This window comes from Oratosquilla oratoria, chromosome 26 (assembly GCF_046742065.1).
Source record: "Oratosquilla oratoria isolate Oo_2021 chromosome 26, ASM4674206v1, whole genome shotgun sequence".
Classification (NCBI taxonomy): domain Eukaryota; kingdom Metazoa; phylum Arthropoda; class Malacostraca; order Stomatopoda; family Squillidae; genus Oratosquilla; species Oratosquilla oratoria.
In genome coordinates, this window is record NC_134802.1 from 48,588,818 (window position 1) to 48,615,145 (window position 26,328).

Here is a 26,328-nt window from a genome sequence, read left to right on the forward strand (position 1 = left end):
CACTGCTTCTGACCCAGGGCATTGGGGTGAGATGAGAGTGGCTGCATGTTCAATGTGAACGAGGAGGACAGGAGGCTTCAGGAGTCAAATACTCGTGCACACACAAAGAAATTAAAAAAAGACAGTTACAGAAGAGACCTGAAAAAGAACAGTTTCCCGCACAGAGTGATCAATGTCTGGAACAGGTTGAAAAGTGAAACAGTAAATGCCAGTACTATACACGAGTTTAAATCTAAACTGGACGTGGAGAGATACGAAAATGGGCCACAACGAGCATAACTCCCATCCCATAAAATACAACTAGATAAATACATTTATCTGCACAATATCTTAACAATATAATCAAGGAATAACAACAGTGGAAACTTACTTCTGAAATCCCTGCCGGAACACCATCTGCCACGGCTTCATTTATCTGCGCCAAAAGAAAAAAGAACGAGGGCATTACATACTGTCATCCCTAACATGCTCCCTTGCTACATTTCTCAAACATTTCATCTCAAACACATTAACCCCTTCCATACGGTGCCGCACACGTAGGCGTCATGAGGAGCAAGTGGATTCGCGACGCTGCCATATCGGCGTCTTGATTATATTTATTGTAGTCGCCCCTATGTTTTTACATTCTCCCAAATGCGCCCTGAATCCCATTCTCTGTGGTTTTCAAAATTCGCGGGTGAAAGAGAGAACGATCGATATAAGCGGTGACTATATTTTATGATGCGAGTATCATTATGACACATACGGCTGGCATTCCATTCCATACAGCACCATTGGCACAATCACCCCTTCGTATAATCTCCTCTATGCATTCATTGGTGCAAAGACAAACATGTATTTAATCAAGCAGGGATACTGAACATTCAATTTCCATACAGAAAATGACTGTAGAGAAGGGTGACAACAATAATTTTGAGTTAGAAGATTTGGAAATTTATTCAAACTTGAAGCCATAATAATTACACTCATACCCATAGAATGATCCAGAAAAAAATATATATTTTACCTCCGAGTCTCTTCTGGAATCTTGATTTCTATCATGGGGTGAGCACTGCGGCAACTGTCTGAGACATTCCTTGTGCGCCACAACTCTGCATAAAGAACACTTGTAGCCCTGAAAAACAAATTTCCAAATTTCATGACATGTCAATTTATCGTAAAAAAAATCTAATACACCAGGAAATAATTTAATCAAGATACTCTTCACAATGGCAATGTCCATTGCATTGATTAGGATTATTTGTTAATGGCCCACCTCCATTCAGCACTGAAACAGTGCAAACATAAAACCAGCCTGACTCAGTACAACACATGTTCTCTATGTACAGTGAAAGACAAAACTATCTTCCCAGGTTTGTCTGAAGATAGATTAAACATGGCAAAACATTATGAAAATTGGCTAGCTAGAGATCAACTGTGCTTTTTACGTCTCTAGCCAATTCTCATATTGTTTCGCCATGTTTAAGTCACAAAACTCCCCCTATCAGGAGGCTAGAACAGTGCCCCTTACAGAGGGCTTTGTAGTATGGAATTTAATGAATCATGCCCTTGGTTCAACTCGCCAGTGGCAGGATTTGAATGACCATTAACTTGACCTCTGCTGCAAGTAGTGCCACTAACACACATGGCCAGTGAGCACCCATTACAAGGGAGGTAGCCAAAGTCAAAGGCATAAATCCACTCCTATCCATTTTATCCCCACATACTCCACTCTCATTCACCACCCCTTTCTTCCTCTTTTCTTGGCTCCTCCTGGATGATGGGTTATCCCTACATCTTGCCCACTGCCCTGGGTCAGAAGCAATGTAGCAAGACACAGCACATCCACAGTAAGGCTGCTTCATTTAATAGGCAACCCCCCCCCCCTCCATCCCCTCATGCAGAAAAAGAGATGAGTAGAAATCCCTTTGGGCTGCACCAAAATATCATTCACACATACTCTCTCACCCCCCCCATCCACTCCCTTCCATGCATCACAACATCATCCATACACAACCATTCTCCACTCACCCCTATCTTTGGTCCTCTCCCTTCCTTCCCCAACAGACATTCTCCTCTTTCCCAATGCCCCTTTTACCTAATCCATCCATCTCATCCTTGGTCACCCCTTCATGTTCACTCCTTCCACCTCTGCCTTCAACACTTCTTTTACTAATCTTTCTTCACTCATTCTTTCCATGTGTCCAAACCATCCCAATACTCTTTCATCAACCCTATCTCCCAACTTCCTTTCCATTCCCACTCTCCTCCTCTTTTCTCACTCTATCCCACCTATTAACCCCTACCATACTTCTCAGGCATTTCATCTCAAACACATTTAAATTCTTCCTCTCTTATATTCCATGTTTCTGTCCCCATACAGTGATGTTGGCACAATCACTCCTTCATATAATCTCCTCTTAGCATCCATTCCCAAATGTCTATTTCTCATAACACTTTTTAATCCCCCAAGGCATTTACTTGCCATACATAACATGCCAAATACATCACCCTACACTGCATTACATTCACATAACACAAACACATAAGCTGAACTTCAGTTGCCACAGGTTACCAAAGAGAGACTTAAAACTAGATTGCAATGATGAGAACATCCAAAGGCACAGAATCCATAATCTGTTCCACATCACACTGCCTGCTTACTTGAAAGTAACATCCTTTCATGAGTTTTGAACAAACTTCACAACGTGTGGCAGCTTTCGCAAATGTCGTCATCTCCAGATTGTGCTTCTTTTGGTTGTTCTCTGGTGGACTGACATTTTCTCTGTAATGAAAAATATAGTGATATATCACATAGCTTATCAAAATTTAAGAACCGACTTCAAAGCTCCCATGTAATAACCTTTCAAACCAATTTGGAAAAAAATATTCATGTTATCTTTATCATCCCTCCAGGGAAATAAAATAATTTACATGTCCTAAGGAATTCTGCATGAGGGGACGGAGAGGGGGGTCACCGAAGTAATGAAGCAGCCTTGCTGTGGATGTGCTGTGTCTTGCAACACTGCTTCTGACCCAGGGCAGTGGACAAGATGCAGGGATGACCTGTCATCCAGGAGGTGCTAAGATAGGAGGGAGGGAGGAGGGTGGAGGGGAGTGGAATATATGAGAAATGAAATGGGTGGGAGTGGTTTCTATGTCTTTTTCTTTTTGGCTACCCCCCATGGATGGGGGAAAAAGCCTTTGGTATATGTATGTATGCATATGATGATGCCTATGTAGGCATCATGGGGCACAAGTGGGTATACTAAGATGCTGGTGTTGGCATCTTGATTATATTTATTTTGTAGTTGCAGCTGAGTGACCCCCCCATATTCTGTGAACTGGCTTGATTACATTTCCTCTGGTTATCAATATTCAAAGTGAAAGACAACAAGTCATACAGCTGTGACTTCATATTTTATAATGCGAGTATTGTGATACATACATACATAAATATACCAAAGGCTTTTTACCCCCTTACACGGGGGGTAGCCAAAAAAGAAAAAGGCATAGAAACCACTCCCACCCATTCCATCCCCTACATACTCCACTCCACTCCACCCTCCCTCTCATCTTGGCACCTCCTGGATGATGGGTCATCCCTGCATCCTGTCCACTGGCCTGGGTCAGAGGCAGTGTCGCAAGACACAGCACATCCACAGCAAAGCCGCTTCATAAATTCAGCGACCCCCACTCTCCGTCCCCCTATGCAGAAAAGGAGAAGACCCCTTTGGACTGCGTCAAAATTTTTCTGATACATACCTCCTCACCCGCCATCCCCCACCCACTCCCCCTCATGCATCACAGCATCATCTATACACAACCCCTCTCCATTCACCATTCACTGTGATACATCATCAAATCATCATACATCAGGCATCCGATGCTGTGGACAAGAATCTGACTCATATTGAAGAGGTTAAAGATGTAAAATATCTATCCACATATCAAACACTTCTTCCCCCAAGTCACAGGCATGCACCCATTCCCACCCATTCCACCCACATCCACCATACTGTTTCCCACTTATCTTAGATCCTCGTGGAGAAAGAATCATCCCTGTTTCCTGCCCATTACCTGGGTCAGAAGCAATGCAGCAAGACACAGCACATCCACAGCACAGCCGCTTCACTTACACAGCAACTGCCCTCCACCCCATTCCCTCATACAGAAAGATGTAAACAATAAGCAATATTTCATACAAGATGTAGATGTAACAATAAAACCTTAAAATTTTTATCATTGTTTAGGAGTAGCATTGAAAAAAAAAATTCCTCTACTTTTAATTTTTTTTTTTACCTACACCAAACAAATCTATGAAAAAAGTGCTTAAAAAATGCATACACATTTATATAAAATAGTTCAACATTTGTCACATTCATATCCTAAAAAGAAAAGTCATCAGAATAACTGCAAAAACTTCAATACCATGCATAAAGATACATACATACACCAAAAACGCTCTTTTCCCATTATACGAGGGGATTGGCCCATCTAAGGTACGCACTCATTCATCTTTCATCTTGTCTCCTTGTGGATTTATTAAAGATTACCTTTATGCATACAATAACTCAACCCCAGCATAAAGATAATCTTTTATAAATCCTTTCACCTTTCATTTTGTTTCAGTGTCATCCTTCCTTAGGTTCCTGATTTGGTTTAATGTCACAAACTCCCCCTTATCAGGAGGCTAGGACAGTGCCCCTTACATACATACATATACCAAAGGCTTTTTCCCCCTTACGCGGGGGGTAGCCAAAAAGAAAAAGGCATAGAAATCACTCCCACCCATTTCATTTCCCATACATTTCACTCCCCTCCACCCTCCTCCCTCCCTCCTATCTTGGCACCTCCTGGAATTTAATGAACTATGCCCTTGGTTCAACTCGCCCCGAGCTGGATTTGAATCATCATCATCTCAACCTCCGTCGCAAGTAACGACGCCCTAACCCACTCAGCCAGTGAACATCCTTAGGTTCCTACATACAGTACCTCTCATTAACGGACTAAAAGGGGGGTAACGGTGTCCGTTGATGTGAATAATCCGTTGATTTGGAGTGTTTTTTTTTTTTTTTTTTGGGAGGCATAGTGATTGCAAGCACTAAACAACAGCACCAAAAACACCGAAAACACAGCAAAAACACCGCAAACTCAGCTAATTAACGTCCTTTAATGAGAGGTCTCACTGTACATATACCAAGGCTTTTTCCCCCTTACAAGGGAGGTAGCCAAAAAGAAAAAGGCATAAAAACCATTCCCACCCATTCCATCCCTAATACACTCCACTCCCCTCCACCCTCCCTCCCATCTTGGCACCTCCTGGATGATGGGTCATCCCTGCACCTTGTCCACTGCCCTGGGTCAGAGGTAGTGTTGCAAGACACAGCACATCCACAGCAAGGCTGCTTCATTAAATCGGCGACCCCTCCTCTCCGTCCCCCCATGCAGAAAAGGAGAAGACAGGGAGAAATCCCTTCGGGCTGCATCAAATTTTTCTCACACATACTACCTCACCCCCCATCGCCCCACCTATTCTATTATTTCACAATGTCCATTCTATACTCACATGGCATCGTTGATAGCTTTAACCCACTGCTTCTTGTCCTCTTCATTTTTCGCTATCATGGTGTAGGCTTTCTTGTTACCGTTAACGACTAATATAAACTGGGAACTTCTCTTACTGGCCAGTCCTGCACTTGTATTCTCCACTTTGCAATCCTTCAGAGGTATGGAGTCTTTAAAGCTATACCTCTCATCACGGTCCTTTTCGACAAATAAAATGAACAAGAATTACATATAGAGAAAAAATGTACAACAAAAACATTTAATTAATCAAATAAATTACTGTTCTTACAAATCAAGACAGAATGCATCCTGATATACAAAAACGTTTCATTACATATCTAACTGTTGCAAAAATTAAAACATGCATACATCCTTGTATCTGTTGTAATATCTGAGTAAATCATGCTTACATATTGCTAGTTTTAATTTCCCAGTACACAAAACATGTAAAAAGCTCATTAAATAAAATCATACAGAAGATGAATGAATGAAGAAATATTTATTCATGTTTATAAGTTGTGCTTATTCATTAGGCCTTACTGAACGGATTGTAATAGTAAAATATACAATGGGTAACTCTTCAGTTCTTGATAAAGTTGGATGCATGGGAAAAATACATACATACATACATACATACATACATGCATACATACATACATACATACAGAGTGGTAGATGTCTGGAACAAATTACACGAAACAATAGTGTGTGAAACACCAAACAAGAATTTAAGAACAAACCAGTTGCTGAGAGATACAAAGACGGGTCACTACGACCATAGCTCCCCTTCCCGTATAATACAACTAGGTAAATACATACCAAATGGCCTTTCCCCTTTATCAGGAGGGTGGCCAAGTCAAAATATACACACCAACTCTGCAGACATCTAAGACCCATTCACTGGCCCTCCTATCTCAACCCCTTGTAGATGAAGTATTATCCCTAACTTCCACCACACAACTTGTATCAAGGATCAGCAGAGTGTAACAGCTGAGCTAATTTACCCCTAATACTTCATAATGTGGAAATCAACCACTCAAAAAATCTCAAAGCAGAAAAGAAGATCTCTGCTTATCTTTCTCTGAGAGTGGGTCTAAGTTTTATATATACCTGTATATATATATATATATATATATATATATATATATATATATATATATATATATATATATATATATATATATATATATATATATATATATGATATGGCTTAACATCACACACTCCCCCCTATCGGGAGGCTAGGACAGTGCCCCTCACAGAGGACTTTGTAGCGTGGAATTTAATGAACCATGCCCTTGGTTCAACTTCACCAGTATATATATATATATATATATATATATATATATATATATATATATATACATACATATATATAATACCAAAGGCCCTTTAAGCCAATTCATAGTAACACTTAAAACCTGTCAAACACTCCCACCCCACCATCACGGCACTTTGTGGTAGATGGGTCATCCCTGTTCTCCATCACACTGCACTGCTTGGGTCAAGGGTGATGGAGCTGGCTGGTTTACCCCCCATCTCTTAATCATACGATGATACAACCTTCTCGTCGGATCAGATCAGAACATCCCTACAGCCTGCACTTTCCTTTCATTCATTCATGCTCTCTGTCTGTACATCCATGCGGGGGCTTCCGCAGGGATTTATGTATGCATGGGCAAAATTAATTATATTATATATATATATATGGTTATGGTATAGGGTTATATAAAGATACTTCAAATTGCAGTAATAAACAATTGATAATTGTACATGGTATTTTATTCATTTTGCATTTTCCATGTAATTTTTCATTAATTTCCTATTTTCCTTGCTTTTTTTTTTATAAATCCCAGGGGGCAGGGGCAAATGCCCCCCACCCTTGCCCTCCCTGCGGACACCCATACATACATGTATAAACAAGAAATGGAAAAGGATAATGAGAAAGTAATTTTTCCATAAAGAGAATTTGATCAAATGGAAAGCTGCCAATAACAATGTGTGTTCATGCATGCAACACTTGAAGAGAGATCATGCAAAGTGATTGGATTTGATTCTGACGTAGATAAAAGTAGAGTAGATAAAACAGCAAGAAGTTGCCAACAACAGTGTGCATTCATGCATGTGACATTCATGACAGATCATGCCGAATAACAATATTAATTGCGGTCACCAACTAGAAACCCAAATCCTCAAAAAGGCGGGCTTTCCCAAAGATCTCTCTGGGAAGAAAGCATGGACTACTGTCTGCTTTGTCTCAGTGTATTTACGTACAGTGAGACCTCTCATTAACAGATGTTAAATAGCTGTGTTTGCGGTGTTTTCACTGTGTTTTCGGTGTTTTTGGTGCTGTTGTTTAGTGCGTGCAGTCACTATGCCACCCAAAAACCACTCCAAAACACCGAAAACACCGCAAACGAAGCTAATTAACGTCCGTTAATGAGAGGTCTCACTGTAGTTGTATATACAGTACAGCACTTAGTTGTATTATACGGGATGGGGACCTATGCTTGTAGTGACCCGTCTTTGTACCTCTCAGCATCCAGTTTGTTCTTAAATTCTTGTATGGTTTTTGCACACACTATTATTTCATCCAATTTGTTCCAGACATCCACCACTCTCTTCTATATCTTTTTTGAGTTTCTTTTCATGTCTTTTTGTTTTTCTTTTATCCCATTTTAATGAGAGGAAGGGAGCAGGCATTGACCTTATGGTCTATGGAGCTGCCGAGTGGAGGCCTTATGGTCTCTTGCAGTCTCCTTCATTCTTATGTTCTTATGTCAACTCTCCTTAAGGTTGACAAAATAAATTCAAAGTTGACAGAGAGATCTTGGTCCCAGTCTGATGATTAAGCGTCAGCCCCTTGGTTTTCGAAAATTGACAACAGGAAGATGATTCTCTTTAGTGTCTGTCTTACAGGACCACCACAAGCAGGTAACTGTTATTGATCCTTCATGCCAAATAAGCATCTAGGAATGAATCTTAAAAGAATAACTTTTATCTTGTATCGGAATTTGGCAAATACATGAAGTCCCTTAACTATTTATGTAAACCCTTCCCCACAATAAATGACTAAAAATAGATAAATATATAAAACAAATAAATAATTAAATAAAACCAGAAGTCATCACAACTCTATATACAGTGTTCTACAGTACATCAACCACTCAATAATATTAATAATAATAATACATACATATAAATAATATTAATAATAATAATACATACATACATATACCAAGGGCTTTTTCCCCTTTACATGGGAGGTAGCCACAGACAAAAGGCATAATTCCACTCCCACCCATTTCATCCCCACCCACTCCACTCCCATCCACCCCCCTCCCTCCATCTTATCTTGGCTCCTCCTGGATGATGGGCCATCCCTGCATCTTGCCCACTACCCTGGGTCAGAAGCAAGGCAGCTTCATTTAAGTGGCAACCCCACCCCCATCTCCATCCCCCCATGCAGAAAAAGAGAGGATGGGGAGAAATCCCTTTGGGCTGTGTCAAAATATCATTCACACATAACCACTCCCAAACTCCCCAATCCCCCACCCACTCCCCCTCATGCATCACGTCATCATCCATACACAACCATTCTCCATTCACCCCTACCTTCTGTCTTTTCCCTTCCTTCCTCAACAGACATCCCCTTCTTTCTCAATGCCCCTTTTACCCCATCCATCCATCTCATCCTTGGTAATGATAATAAATGAAAAAATAAATAAAAAATAAAACCAGGAGTTCTCACAACTCTGCGTACAAAGTCCTATAGTACGTCAATTACTCAATAATTATAATAAATTAATAAATAAAATAAAACCAGAAGTTCTCACAACTTGATGTAGTACACTCAATAAAATGTTGCCTCATGTTCTGCTTAATGGAAAGCATCCAGCCCCACAGTGGCTGGTAACGGTCTTCGGAACTTCACACATATCTTTCTCGGAAAAAGATTTGAACTGTTGTCTGTGCTGTGTCAGTGTGATTCACCATGGTCTTGGATCATGTGTTGGACTAGTAATCAAAAGCTATTTCCCTCCTGGAAGAGAGCTCTGAGCTCATATATAACCAATCTATGGGTAATGCTGTGAATTTACATGCACACACACACACAACTCCCCACCCATGAGAGTTGGAGTAACAACCTGCAGTGCAGTGATACTGAAATTATTTCAGCCCTGGGTGGGATTCGAACCCAGAGCGCTGTACTGGCAGCAGGGAACTCTACCAACTGTACCACAAGTTGTGTGGGACTATTTTCGTGTCACCACCTGAAAGTTTTTGGGAGAGGAGAACCGTCACCAGCTGTCAGTTCTCCATGTGTGAAAAGTGCAAGAAATACAGCTGAAGTTGATAAGAGAGATATCTGGGGAAGCTTCGCCGTCCGTCTTACAAGACCACCACATGCAAATACCACTCATTGGTCCCTCCTTAGGCACATTCACATACACAGCCCAAAGAACACATAAGAAATCTCACTTGAGATTTTTTTTCATTAGAAGTGGTAAATAAGAGTATACTTCACTAAAATACACCTCTAGTATACTACTCAAATGTGTACATAAGATACTGATTAAATCTAGAAATATACCATACCACATTAAAACAATTCAATATTTACCCCTAATAGTTTATCCATGATCTAGAAGCATGATGGGGAAAAGAAGGGGAATTAAGATTTTTGAAAAAACAGATAAAATAAAGAGATATTACATTAATTTGCAATTAAACTGTACATAGTTCACTGTGCATCTTTTCATTTAGTCATACTATATCAGAGGTTCTCAAACTTTTTCGTGAGCGACCCTATTCGGAACACTACTATCCTTTGCAACCCAGAATAAAGAGACACAAAATGGACAGTGATATATATCCTTTAATTTGGAAAAAAAAAAATTAATGTGTACAGCTTTTCTTTAACAAAACTAAATTAACAGAATCCATGGCACAGCATTTCCTTCAGAAAACTAAATTAATTAGTCAAGTATCTGAAATACTCTGAAAACGTGAGAATTTTCTGTCCCTGTGACCATCACAAGGATCTCATGACCCACAGTTTGAGAACCACTGTGCTATATAATGACATGTGGAAATTGGAGCCTCCAAGTGGCATTTTCAGGAGACTGAGATATGTTGAAGTACGTAAGACAGAATGAGTGGAAGGGTGGCGAAGTAAATGCCTAAAACCGTTGTAGTTTTATTACTGGCGTTTCGTCCTACAGGGACGGTTTTTGGCGTTTACCTCACCACCCTTCCACTCAGACTGAGATGCACCACCTGGGTATTCCCATCATCTAGGGACAAAACCCTGTGAGCTTGTACTTCTTTCCTGGACCAGAACCAGGGTCTTCAACTAAGAGATCTACAGGTTCAGGTGACAACTTACTGGTTTTCCATGAGCTGAAAATTCCTATAAAGATGTTATAAAGCTAAGAATTCATTGTGCAAACATATACAGACTTATGTTGATGCTTTTCAGTCCTCTCAGTAATTCCTATTACTTTCCTCTCCATCAAATGTTGTAAAATGAAGTGTGAATGTATATATGTATGTATGTATATGTATATATATATATATATATATGTATATATATATGTATATATATATATATATATATATATATATATATATATCTGTTTATATATATATATATATTTATATATATATATATATATATATATATATATATACAGTATCTATATATATATATATATATATATATATATATATATAATATATGTATATATGTATGTCTGCACAACCCTTGTAAGTGGGTAGCTTAGGTTTTGACTTGACTCTTCATGAGGGAAACATGCAGAAAGGGGAATCCCTAATCTTTTCATTCTACCCTATTTTATTGCCTTTACAATATGCATGGGAACATGATGGCATCATTCTTATCCTCATCCTGTGGCAGTAGTTAAGAATATCATGCAGAGTTCTTAGTGGTGCAGGAACGATTTATTAGCAGCAGAAATGAAGGGCAGTAAGAATAAAAAAGTGGTTTGTCACTCCTCAATGAGCAGAGAACGTTTGCAAATGTGGAAGAATATTGTGTGATTCTACTTCAACTTTACTTTTATTTTATCAATCCACCCAATGGCTTAACCTTCATCCCCTGTATCATCAATAACCAAGAATAGGTTGTTCAATACTAATAATTTTCATGTCTATCTCGGAACCCAGCCTGGCAATTTAGACAAATTCTTGATTTGTAATTCTTACTCTCTTTAGTTCTTCATTCCACAGGGTTACTCAATGTCCTCACTTCTGTTATTATTCACTTTCTCCTCCCTGAAAATTCAGATACATTATCTTGGGTGTTTTGACAATGCTGACTATGAGGTTCCACGGCGGCATCTCTGATTTCTTGTGACAAGATTACATAATTCTAACTTCTGTGATTAAGTTTATCATTGTATGCAAGCAACAAAGCACAGCTTATTTTGGGAGTCCTCATTCAATATACATTTCTTTTTGGCCACATTCCTAGGGTCCTTAACAAAATCACCCCCTCAAATACACTGTATTCAATATTGTACTAAGTTTGTTACCATAAGTATTCTTCTGACTTAAGAGGAAACAGAAATGATAGTGATATTTCATTAAAAAAATTGTAAACAAAGCTATATGCAATTCAAAAACTCTTAGCAAATCTTTATTCAATTAGTTAAAACCTCTGGCACAATAGCGAAGTCTTTTGTGATAAACTGTTCCTTTAAGTTTCACAAGCTGGAAACCCAGAACCTCACAGTTATGATAATTGTTTAATTATTATATCCATTATAATTAATTTTGAGCTACTGAGGATTTATCAACTCGGATCCAAGTTATTCGAAAACAAATTTTACTTAGTTAATGCTTGAAGCTAATCTCACACAAGTTGTTTACAAGGCAAATTCATAAATTTATTTCTCTAATGTTGGTAAATCTACCTTTATTGATATATAAATTGTTTTGTAAATTATTGAGGACTTTTTCAAATATACGTGTCGACCTCAAGTCCCAACCAGTCAAGCACAAGAGTTGGTCCTATCTGTTTGTTCTAACCACCAGCAGGTATAGCCACACTTAGCTCTGCTAGACTTTGTTCCTTATGGTTCCCTATTTCTATTCTCTAAACTGAGAACAAAATAAGTTGAAACTAACTCTTCTATTAGTTCCTAAAACCTGTTCACACCTTTACCAAAACCCTCATTCTTCCTAACTTTTCTATCTGTTATACTGCGCTTGTTCTCCAAAGACATTTGTGTCTCTGTGAAACTCATGAAAAGGAACCAGTAAATAACTCTTCATTGAGTAATTAAAACTTAAAGTTACTAAGAGATTCATCAACAATGAAGTGTCTCATCAAATTTCATTATTGTAAATTATCAAATCTTTCCGCTTGTATATTCCCATTATCAAATTACTATACAGTGGCTGGTAATGGTTCTTCGGCCCTCCCACAAACCTCTTCAGGAAAAAATTCAAACTATTGTCTGTATTTAGTAAGAGACGGTTTCCATGTCACCACCTGAAAGTGGTATAGTAGTCAATAGCTACCAGCTCTCCATGTGTAAAGAAATCTAAGAAACACAGGTGAAGTTGAAAGAGATATCTTGGGCCGAGTCCAGAGACTGAGTGTCATGCACCTTCTAGGATGTGAGGAGATTGATAATTTGGAAAATGGGAAGCTTTACTGTCCATTTTGCAGATGCACCACACCACATGTCCTTGTTCCCTCCTCATGTGAAAAGTAAAGGAAATATACTTGAAGTTGACTAAAATTTATGGCCTAATTAGGAGACCAGGGGGAGTGGGTGGGGGATGGGGGGTGAGGGAGTATATATGAGAAATAAATTAATGCAGTCCAAAAGAATTTCTCCCAGTCTTCTCCTTTTCTGCATGAGGGGACGGAGAGAGGGGGGGGTCACCGAATTAATGAAGCAGTCTTGCTGTGGATGTGCTGTGTCTTGCGACACTGCTTCTGACCCAAGGCAGTGGACAAGATGCAGGGATGACTCATCATTCAGGAGGTGCCAAGATAAGAGAGAGGGAAGAGGGTAGAGGGGAATGGAATATGTAGAGGATGGAATGGGTGGGAGTGGTTTCTATGCCTTTGTTTTTTTGCTACCTCCCATGTAAGGGGGGAAAAAGTCTTTGGTATATGCATGTAGGTATACCTCCTGACAGAAATGAGGGTGTTGACAGGTTCTGAGTACTGATGGTACGGAGGGGAATCGCTCTGATGCCTATCTTGAAGGAGCACCACTAAAAGTTACATGTCATTAATCCCCGAGGAGCTCTGGAGGACACTAAATTAAGGACTGAGCATCAATATAATTTAAGTAAATATTTCTTGGAATAAATTTATCCAGAAAAATAAAAATACTTCAAATTACATTAACAATGGTAATATACATGTTCCAACAATAATGCAAATCTTAAGAAACAAAAGTTCCAAACCTGCCGGTGATTAGTAAACAGAAAATATATGTAGAATGATTAATGATGTCCATATACAAGGAAAGCATAAAAACCATGACAATATGATTTATCTTGCAAATTTTGATAATAAAAATGATATGTTCATATTCAATCAAAATCAAGCTATCAATGCAAAGTTGAAAGTTAAAAGCTGCAAGCATTGGGATATTATCATACAAACATAATAACTAGGTATGATAGTTTTTCAGCTTTTAGCCAATCATACTTGGTAACCATGTAGTAAGCGCTGAAACTATCAGTTGTTTTAAAAAACTATTAGACAACTTTATGGATGGGGATGACAGGTGGTGATGGATACGGAGCTGCCTAGTGTAGGCCTTATGGTCTTTTGCAGTCTCCTTTATTCTTATGTTCTTATGTTCTTATATGTACTTAGTTTTCCACAACTAGTTCCAAAACAAGACACTGATGAAGTAAGTTTCCATCAAGAAAATATAAGCTATCAACTTAAAATGTATTACGTATCACATTATAAGTTTAATATCATGGCTATTATAAAGAGCTAAGAAAACACAGTATTCAAAATCTAATTAAGATATATCGGCATTTGAAGCCCAGAGAAATAACAAGGTACTGATTTGAGATAATGGTTTGTCCTTTCTCAGGCGTGTGGGAATGCTCCACTACTAGTTCCATTCATCCTTCCTCAACACAAGAATAAAAGAATTTTAGAAATGCCTTCTATAATGAATACAATCAAAAATTCAACCCCTTTAATAAGATCACCAGAATATGAAGAATTATCAAGGTGAAAATATACCACCAGAGGGAAAGTTACTAAAACAATGAACTAATTTTCCACCTTGTCATACTTTATACATATTTGTTCTCGGTAATACCAAATTATCTTATTCAGCTATGGACTGCACTCCATTTTAAATCTGGCCTGGAATGTAGCATGTTTAGGTTCAGATGGTGTTCTAGTGTTCTATTTTCTCTTTGGTCAGTTGTTTGTATGTGTGGTCATATTAGATGGTGTGTATTCATGTTACCTGCCAATAATCAGTTTATTAGTGCAGTGAGTTGTTGGAATGAAGGTACGTAGCCCCAAGGTGTTGATGTGGTGGGTGGTACGTAGATGTCTGTGACAGGAAAACATGGAAGTGAACCATATAAACTTCCAGAAAAATTAGATGAGAGCACATTCTCTGGGCCTGACAAGATCTCCAACTCGATGCTTAAAGAATACTGAGAACTGGTGGACAGAATTCACAGTCTGGTTGTGTCTGTCTATATACCAAAAAGGTTTTTTTCCCTCTTATAAAAGAGGTAGCCATCCAAGACATGCACTCACCCACCCACCCATCACGCCTTTGTTTTCTTTCTATCTTAGCTCCTTCCCCCTATCCATTGCCTAGGTCAAAAGCAATGCAGCAAGACACAGCACATGCACAGCACGTTTCACAGCCTAAGCTGGTTTACCCCCACTGCTTCATTATGTGTTCATTAGAAAAGAGGATAATGCCTCAAGATTGGAAGAAGGCTCATGTAGTACCAATCTATAAAAAATATTAAATGAGGTACTGAAATGCAGACCAGTGTCACTAGGCAGTATGATAGCATTATTATGGAAAAATGTAAAAGACAGCTGGATCCAGGAATCAGAGGTTTTGGCAGAGAACCAATTTGGATTCTGAATCTTGGTGGTGTTGACAAGTTTTGAAGACAGATGATAATTAGATAATTCTTTCTGACATTTTACAAGACCACCAACTGCAGGTCCTTGTCATTGGTCCTATTTGCTACTTTTCATGAAGGGCAACAAGCATCTCATATTCATAATGGAAACTGAGGAAAGTAAAAATTTAATTATATAATGTTTTTCATTTCCTAGTTTTTTTCCAGCTTTTTTGTAAAAAGATAATAGTGAGAAGTGGGAGGTGAGTCAGTTCTTGTTTAAGGATGACAATGCACTTGTGGCAGAGGCTGTGTCTTGCAGGAAATAGTGATGACCTTTCATCCATGTGGAGCTAAGACATGAAGGAAGCAAGTGTGGTGGATGGGAGTGAAATGGATGGTCATGGATGCATTCCCTGACTTGGTTACTTCCCTTAAAAGGGGGAAGAGACCTTTAATAGATAGAATTCTTTGGTGGCTTTCGAGAAAAAATTCCAACAAAAGTTGTTGTTAATGGTTAAGTGATAATTTCCATATATTTAAAGCAAATGAACTTATTATTAACTATTATTATCAAAGTTAACTGTCTGTCTAAAGGGTTCATGGTGAATGAAGTTAACTTTATGATTAACTGTGTCTATCACTGTTCCTGCAGCAAAGATAAGAAACACGGACTACCAATCCTCTGGACAGATTCTTAGATTTTTGGTCCTCCTCTACTAATCCCAATAAAACTGGAAAATGATTGGGACAGGGCCTGCCTGGAACATTCACTGTGTATCCATAAATCAGGGGCAGCCACACTGACTCTCTCAAGGATCAAGGAGTTTGGGATCATCTGATCACTTGGGAAAGGATGTGAAGTCTTTCATGACTTTGAAAGTAAAATTCAAGATCATGGACATTTTGAGGAAGGGCCATAGCCATGGGGAGGCTATGGGGGGGCTTAGCCCCCCAAAAAAATCCAATTACCCCTCCCAAATTGATTTTTACTCAAAAGTATTATATACACCGAAAAACTTACAAAAAAATAAGCTAATATTATAGTGAATTTATGATACATGATTATATACATTATATATATATATATATATATATATATATATATATATATAATATATATATATATATATATATATATATATATATATATATATATGTATTTACCTAGTTGTATTTTACGGGAAGGGGAGCTATGTTCGTGGGGTCCCGTCTTCATATCTCATTTTATCTAAACTATTTTTAAATTCATGTATTGTTTTTGCACACACCACTTTCTCATCTAACTTGTTCCAACTGTCTATTACTCTGTGAGGAAAGCTGTTCTTTTTCAGATCTCTCCTATAGCTGTCTTTTTTTTATTTTCTTTCCATGTCCTCTTGTATTTCTATCATCCCATTTTATCAGATTCTCTCTATCAGTAATTTCTATGCCTTTCATGATTCTGTAAATAGCTATCAAATCTCCTCTTTCTCTTTGCTCTAGTGTCTGTAGTTCAAGCTTTGCTAGTCTCTCTTCATATGATAGTTTTGAGTGTTGGTGCCAATTTTGTAATTGCTCTTTGTATTCTTTCAAGTTTTTTTTATACATTTTTTTGTACTTGGTGACCATATCGTTGCTGCATATTCCAATCTTGGTCTTATCAGGGTGATTAGAATTTTCTTCACCATTTCTTCATCCAGGTATGTAAATGCAACTTTGATTGTTCTTATTAAATTATAAGTTTCTCCAAAAATCTTATTCATATGTTTCTCAGGTGACATATTATTCATAACAATGACTCCCAGGTCCTTCTCATTTTCTACTTTTTTTATTCCTTCTTCTCCCAATTTATATGATCCTGTTATTCTGTTTTTGCTTTTTCCAAATTCCATTATACTACACTTTTTTGTATTGAACTCCATCTCCCACTTCCTACTCCATTCCTGTACTTTATTTAGATCACTCTGTAGTGATTCACAATCTTCTTCCGTGTTCACTTTTTTTAATAGTTTTGCATCATCTGCAAAGAAGCTCATATAGCTTTCAATTCCTTCATCCATATCATTAATATATATAGCAAACATTATTGGGGCCAGAACTGTTCCTTGTGGAACACCGCTTATTACTTCATCCCATTTTGAGTGTTCTCTTATCACTAATCCCCTTTTTTTTTTCTTGCAAAAAGTCTTCCATCCAATGAAGCAGTTTGCCCTGTATTCCCCCTTCAGTTTCTAATTTCTTAAGCAACTTCTTATGTGGTACGTTGTCAAAAGCTTTTTTTTAGGTCTAGAAATCCATAATCAGCCCATCCATCTCTTTCTTGTATTATATCTATCAGCCTTGAATAGAAACATATTAAATTGGTGATGCATGATCGTCTTGTCTGAATCCAAATTGCCTTGGATTTAGCACATTGTTTTTTTCTAAATATTTTACCCATCTACTTTTGACAATTCTTTCACAAATTTTTGCTATTGTACTTGTTAGAGAGACTGGTCTATAGTTGGTAGGGTCTTCTTTATTTCCCCCTTTATATATTTGCTTTTTTCCAATCTTCTGGAACTTTTCCTTCTTTCAAGGAACTGTTTATTATGCTATGTATTTTGTCTGCCAGTTCATTCCTGCATTCTTTCAAAATCCAGTTTGCTATTTCATCTGGTCCATGCGATTTTCTGACATCAAGATTACTCAAGTGTTTCAATATTTCATTCTTTTTTACTTCTATTTCTTTCATAGGGGGGACTTTCTCTTTCCATCCGATCTCTTCAGGTTGTATGTTCTCCCTTGTAAACACTGATTTAAAATGTTTGTTCATAATTTCCACCATTTCAATTTCCTCTGTGTATTCAACTCCTCCTTGTCTTAATTTCTCCAAATCTTGTTTGTTTTTCAGTTTGTTGTTTACAAATCTGTAAAATAGTTTTGGTTGATCTTTACATTTTTCTATGACATCTTTTTCATATTTTCTCTTTTCCTCTCTGCACGTTTGTACATATTCATTTCTATAACAAGTATATATTTTCCATTTTTCAGGCCTTTTGTCTTTTTTCCATCTGGTCCAAGCTTTGTCTCTTTTGTCTTTTAACTCCCTACAACTTTTGTTGTACCAGCATTTTACATATTCTTTTTCTTGTTTTTGTCTTGGGACATACTTTTCCACTCCTTTTTTATAAATTTTTGTCAAAATATTCCATTTCTCTTCCACTGTTGTTTCTTCTTTGTATATTCCTTCCCAGTTTTCTTTTTGAAAGAATTCTCTTATTTTATCAAAGTTTGTTTTTTCATACATCATTCTTCCTTTTCTATATTGTTCATTTCTTTTCATGTATTTTTCCTCATTTAGTTCCAGTTCAATCAATATGTGGTCACTTTTACTTATTGGTGTTTTATATTCAATCTTTTCCACTATTCTAGGTTCAGATGTAATCATTAGGTCTAGTCTCAATGGTTCTTCTTCATTTCTATACCTAGTGTTCTCCTTATCCACTGTGTCATTGTATGGTCAGTGATCATCTCAAGTAGAGCGTTTCCCCATGAGCCGTCTCCACCCTTTACTGTCATCTCTTCCCAGCAGATTTCTTTGCAATTAAAGTCGCCCATCATAACTATTCTTCCTCCATCTTCCATTATCTTATTCAATGTTATCTTTGTGTCCTCTAACATACTTTTATGTTCACTCCCTTCCCACTAGGCTGTTTTTGGAGGCACATAATTTATCACAAACTTTCTGCTCTTCTTATCTCTGTCTTCCACTTCAATCATAATCGTCTCTACTGTATTCTTTCCATATGTGACACACCTCACGTTTATATCCTTCTTAGTCAGGAACATAACTCCACCCCCTTGCTTTGTCTCTGTTTCTAATCCAATAATTATATGTATCATGTCCTATACTGTTGGGTGGTAGTGGACCTTTTAATTTTGTTTCTACAATTCCCATTATGTCCGCTTCTTTTTCCTTCAGATAATCATTCAACTCATTCAACCCTGTTATTAATCCATCTGTATTTGTGTAAGACACTCTTAGTTTTCTGCCACTTCCATTGTGTTCTCTGTTTCCCTTTTGTTTTTCTCTAGTATGTCGAATTTCCTTACTTTCATATTCACTACTCTCCAATAGAATTTCTCTTTTTCTGACTCTGTTCTGCTCTCGTTTTTTTTCCTTAGCTTCATGTCTTTTCTTTTTTTCCTCCTCTCTTTCCTCTTTATTCATTTCCCTTTTTATCCATACCTTTTTATATTGTTCACTTGTTGCTAGTTTCCCTGTTTTGGATAAGATATTCTCTGCCGTCGTTTGTGACCTGAATTTAATCTTAATTGGTCTGGTCTTATCTGTACTATACTTTCCGAGCCTAAACTTCTCTTCGATTTGTTTCATTATTTCTGGCTCATCTTCCTGAACTAATTCTAGTAAACTGCTTACTTTTTCATTTTCCTCTTTGATTCTTGTGGTTCTATCTGGGTTATGTTTCTCTTCCATTCCTAATATAATTATACATTTCTTTTTATCTGCTAAGTCTCTTACTATATTCTCCTTCTGTCTCATCACTTTAATAACTGAGTCTTCAGTTTGTTCTTTCATTTGTTGTTTGATTATGTCAGTAAATGCAACTTTACTGTTTTCTTGGATTTTTTTCCAACCCTCTTTGTTGTCCTTACTATTCCTCTTTAATTCTTCATTCTCCTCTTTTACTTCTTTTAACTGTCTTTTTAATTCTTCAATTTCATTAGTTAAGTTTTTGTTCGCCTTCTCTAGTTCTTCCAATTTTTCAACTCTTTGCGCAATGTTGGTTACGTTACCGAACCTATCCTCCCAATGTTCGATCATCTTATCAAGTTTCTCCTCTAGTCTTGTCAATCGGGGGAGGTTGGTATCCCCCCCACCCTCTTTAAATCCCTGGAAACTATTATCATCACCTTCCACTGTGCTGCTCTTATCTATACTTCTAATCTTTACATTTTTGTTGATCCCGTCCTCTCCAAAGTCATCGTCTTCAGTTCGCCTCTTGTTTACAAATCTCCTGGCCTCCTGGACCATGTCTCTCTCTTCCTCATTTCCTTCCATTTCCCTCAATATCCCTTCCCTTCTCCTTCTCTATCACTTCCCCACTATTCCACGAGCACTCCCCTTCCCTATAAATACAAAAAGGCACTTCCTGGACGTTGAGATCCACGTAGATTTTCCTTTTTCCTCGGAACACCAATTCTCGCCGTCCATCCGATGAAAGGATGTGTGTGTGTGTGTGTAAGGGAACAGTACAACGGCAGTCCCCCGAAAATTTAATTCCTGGCTACGGCCCTGTTTTGAGGGTCTTCAATAGAAAATGGTTGCTCATGAAAGCATTCACTTTTATCAGCATAATGGAAGTTGCATATGGTACAATATGACCTTTGCATTGGTGAACAATGCAGTCCCGTATTAAGGTAAACTAATATAATCGCTACTGGGAGACATCTGTGCCTGGCTCGACTTAATTTTTGAATGAGGGGTCTCAGGTTTACTAGAGACTATTTCTAGTCCTCAAACTCCCTCTCAAAAAAAAAAAAAGATAAATAAATAAATAAATAAAAAGATAAAAATAAATAAATAAATAGATAAACAAATAAATTGTAATCCTTTGATACTAGCCATACCAGCATCTATGACATAAACTACTGTGCTGAAGAAATTAATAAATAGAGAGAAAAAAAAACATGTCAAAGCTAAATGTTTACAGCAATAATTATGATAAAAGAGAAGTTTGGGCAAAATTGATATTATAAATAAATGAAACAGATATCCAAGTACCTCAAAGGCAGTAAGTTCTCCTATAGACCATCTACAATTAATCTCACTATTAAAGAAGTGAGATATTCGCTGTTGGAAAACCAGTAAATGAGAAGGACACAAACCTACACTATTTTATAATTATATTGTTGACAATTCTATTCCTATTAACTAGCTTGTCTGTATAATTTTACTTCCATTCATCTAGAATTTCTCCTAACTACTTCAGTAGGAAACTTATAATAAAATCTCTTAACATTACAAAATGTAAAAATTATATGACAATATGAATACTGATTGATGAGATGTGACTCAATATAATCCAGGTTACCATGAACTCACCAAATATCATAATAGAGTCAAGTTCAGTCACTAAAACATAAATTTTATTATTTTACTTCAAACAATACATCAGTCATTCAACTCACAGATTTTTTGCTAATCTAAATTTTGAGAACTATGGGAAAGAGAAGAATGTATTGAAGTATACTTACTCTTGCTGGTCTGCAAATGATCATTTCTTTGTCAAACACGAACACTGATCTAAAAAAAAGAAAAAAAGAAAAAGAAAGAAAAAATATACATACATATACATCTAAAAGAACACCCAAACATACATATCTATATATCAAAAGGCTTTTTCCCACTTACATGGGGGGTAGCCAGTCAAAGCATGAATTCACCCTCCACTCATCCCATACTCATCCAAAACCCATATCTTTCCATTTTAAAAATCTCCGAGCTCCTTGTGGCAGACGTCTCATCCTTGTCCCCTGTCCACAGCCTGGGTCAGAAGCAATGCAGCAAGACAAAGCACTCTCATAGCAGGGCCTGACAGCTGAAGCTGGTTTACCCCCAATGCTTCAATTACTCGAGGAGATGGAGAGGGGGGGGTCACTGATTTAATGAAGCAGCCTTGCTGCGGATGTGCTGTGTCTTGTGACACTGCTTCTGACCCAGGGGGAGCTGGCGAGATGCAGGGATGACCCGTCATCCAGGAGGTGCCAAGATAAGAGGGAGGGAAGACAGTGGAGGGGAGTGGAGTGTGATAGGGATGGAGTGGATGGGAGTGGTTTTTTTATGCCTTTGTTTTTTGGCTACCTCCCTTGTAAGGGGGAAAAAAGCTTTTGGTATATGTATGGTATATGTAATATGATTACACTATTCAGGTCACTTAACGGGATAGATTACACTAACGAGGATTTCCTTGTTAGGGATTGGAGGGGTTTAAGAGGTTCCTGCAAACCTTAAATAATCAAGGACAACTATATGTCTAAAGAATGTGAAGAAATAGATTTTCTATACACAGTAAACCCTCGATAGTAACAGATCTCGATATACTGGATACTGGATATAGTGGACAAAAAATCTGACCTGACAAACTCTTGTTATTACAGATTTTATCCGTTATCGCAAGGGATCCTTGGTTATAACAGATCTTCGGATATAACGACAGACCCGTCCCCATATCGTCCGTTATATCAAGAGTATACTGTAGTTTCTAATCCTACTAATTTCTAATACTGGACAATCTTTGGGATATAACTGATCTGTCCAGTATTTCCATCAGATATAATGGATCCTCAGTTATAACCAATCTTCAGATATAACGACAGACCCGTCCCTATATCATCCGTTACATCGAGGGTTTACGGTAGATGCATAAATACTTGGAATAGCTTTGAAGGTAATATAGCTCAAACTGGAACAATGCATGAATGCAAATCTAAATATGAGAACTGGAAATCAAGGATACAGACTAAGTTGAAACAGTACATAAATATAGCGCTAAGAATGATAAATTGGAGAGGAGATGGGACTCTTCCCTCCCTGACTTCTTCCATACTCCTGCCCTCCCCACCACACTCCCAAACTCAAAATCACCTCTCCCTTTCAACTTACCTTCATTTAATGCTAACACATCCATCTTCCTTCTCACAAACATACTGCCTATCTCTTCTCTTTTACTCTCATCTGTACCACAACCATGCACATATAATGACCCAAATATTAGGGTTGTAGTTGGAAATCTCCCAGACCCTCTCATCCCATTTTAATGTCTTTTATGACTTGGATGGGAAACATGGTGGCAGAATTCTTTCTTCCCCCTACCACAAGGGACAGAGGCAAAAAGAAAAAATATACTCAAAAAAGTAGTACAGGACAGATTTAAGAGGGAACAGCATAACAAAAGTAGCATTATGCCTCTATGAGTAGAGCTTTTATTCTAACATAAACAAAAGGATGTGTGGTTCTTGAGCATAGGGGCACCCCAAAATAGTCCCAAGATTCCTAATAATAATACAGCAAGTCCTCCTTATATGGTAATTCTTTATCTGGTAAATTCACAGTTACGGTATTTGATAACTACTACCCTCGATTCTATTTACGGTAAGAAAAATTCACAGATACGGTATTCACTCGTGTTTTGTTTCCACCATACCGTAGCACCACCACGCCGTGCAGCCACCACGGCATTCGGTATATGGTAATTTCAATTTGCGGTAAGGTATTAAGGATATGTACTGTATAACGAGGACTTACTGTAATAACAATAATAATAACAACAACAATAATCATGATAATAATAATGATAATAAAGGGTCAATCTAATTTCTCTACACCCTGGAAAAAAAAATATATATATAAAAAAAATATTATAAGATGATGATTTACCTGTTTCTTTCTTTTCTGTCTGGATGGACTTCAATTTTTATTTCACCATCTTTTCTTAGTTTTCCCTTTTCTTCAAGATTTCGTAAACTGTAAGGTAAATCTGTTATGCTTGCCTGAAAGGAGAAATGAATTCACATTCAAATAATGAAGCCACTGGAAGGGAGTCATTACACTAACATTAGCTGGACATGCACATCCTCTTAATTTTGCATTTTGTTCCCACATTTTCTTATTCTGTAATTCTCCTTATTGCTACTGAGGAACCAAACTTCATATATTCACCTCTTTCTTGCCACCACCACCACACTCGTTTCTTCATCCAACCATCTGCTGCCTCCTCAGTTCCTCTTAATTTTGCATTTTGTTCCCACATTTTTTTATTCTATAATTCTCCTTATTGCTACTGAGGAACCAAACTTCATATATTCACTTCTTTCTTGCCACCACCACCACACTCGTTTCTTCATCCAACCATCTGCTGCCTCCCCAGTTCCTCTTAATTTTGCATTTTGTTCCCACATTTTTTATTCTGTAATTCTCCTTATTGCTACTGAGGAACCAAACTTCATATATTCACCTCTTTCTTGCCACAACCACCACACTCGCTTCTTCATCCAACCATCTGCTGCCTCCCCAGTTCCTCTTAATTTTGCATTTTGTTCCCACATTTTTTATTCTGTAATTCTCCTTACTGCTACTGAGGAACCAAACTTCATATATTCACCTCTTTCTTGCCACAACCACCACACTCGCTTCTTCATCCAACCATCTGCTGCCTCCACAGTTCCTTCCCATCCTCAACATTCCACATACTGTCTTTGCATATTTTAGCACTTCCCTCTTGTAACACACCAATTCTTCCTCTCCTACTGTCTCTCTTATCCTTTATTACATCCCATACTTACTCAGCTTCACCTGGTATTTTTTTTTATCTTTTCCTTTTTGTTGAACCCTAGAATGGTTACCCTCTGTTTTGCTAACATGGAAGGTTAACACGGGAGGAAAAAAAAATAATAATGCATACATACATATACCAAAGGCTTTTTCCCCCTACACGGGGGTAGCCAAAAAGAAAAAGGCATAGAAATCACTCCCACCCATTTCATTTCCCATATATTCCACTCCCCTCCCTCCCTCCTATCTTGGCACCTCCTGGATGATGAGGGATTAATGGAAGGTTAACATGGGGGGAGGAGGAGGAGAATAATAATAATGATAATAATAATAATAATAATAATAATACTAATAATAAATAAAATAAAATAAAAAATAAAAAAAATTGAAAATACACAATGAAAATACAACTCTTCACTTTTCACCGAGCCTTAATCAAGTCAAGTTAAACACTAAAGCTACTGGGCATGTCAAGCCGGAGCCATGCTGCCAAGCATATGAGTTACAAAACCATCTTGAAAACACCGGGAGAATTCCAACCTGGTAACTGTTTAAGAGTTTACTCACTTTCAGCACTTTTCTGCCTATCTCACTTTTTCCCACTCTACTTAGCTTCAATTCTCAATTTCCTTTCTACCAAATGATGACCTGACAATCCACTGCCATCTCCCATGAATATATTTATGTCCAAAAACCTTCCAGTCTTCCTTTTGGGTACCACTTCATAGTCCATTAATACCCTCTTAACCCCTTCAATACGGGCCAAAATCTCGCAGGCAGCATTAGCTGCCAGACGTGCAATGTTGCATCATAATACTCGCATTATAAAAAATAAAGTTACCGCTGTATTGCTCGTTCTCTTTCACCCGTGAATTTTGATAACCATAGAAAATATGATGAAGCCAGTTTACAGAGTATGGGTGTCATGCAGGTACAACTACAATATATATAATGAAGAAGCCGACATCAGCATCCTCGCTTACCCACTTGCTCCTCATGACGCCTACATAGGCATCATCGTATCGAAGGGGTTAACTACCCTCCTACCCACCATCCTTCTGGAGCTCTGTGTTTATTATCCTTTTTCCTCTTCCAATAAACATCTCCAACATCTCTGTTTTACTTCCTCCCACCCCATACCTCCCTTCTATTCCATTTATTGGCTCAAACTCCTGAACACCACTTCATTTCCATTATCCCAAAACTGTCTACACACATTCGTAGCACGGGGGTTAGGGAAATTTGTGTGGTTAGCCGTCTACACACGTTTGAATAAAGCCAAACCTCTTTCCTCTCCTCTTCAGATTTCTCACAACCATGGCCACCTCACAAAAGCCTACATCTCTCATCTG

General features: G+C 37.9%; 1 protein-coding gene across 2 annotated transcripts in view; it reads right to left on the reverse strand.

Moving 5' to 3' along the window:
- The window catches only part of LOC143039535 (protein vav-like), a 74,803-nt gene that overhangs the window by 19,820 nt on the left and 28,655 nt on the right, over positions 1-26,328 (reverse strand). The window contains exons 11-17 of one of the 2 annotated variants that reach the window (XM_076209697.1): positions 24,083-24,195; positions 21,901-21,949; positions 10,172-10,192; positions 5,549-5,745; positions 2,644-2,764; positions 1,007-1,114; positions 371-415 (exon numbers count right to left, since the gene is read on the reverse strand). In XM_076209697.1, the coding sequence (XP_076065812.1) occupies positions 371-415; positions 1,007-1,114; positions 2,644-2,764; positions 5,549-5,745; positions 10,172-10,192; positions 21,901-21,949; positions 24,083-24,195 (654 nt within the window). The remainder of the gene's footprint in view (positions 1-370; positions 416-1,006; positions 1,115-2,643; positions 2,765-5,548; positions 5,746-10,171; positions 10,193-21,900; positions 21,950-24,082; positions 24,196-26,328) is intronic. The other variant, XM_076209698.1, reaches the window with a different exon arrangement.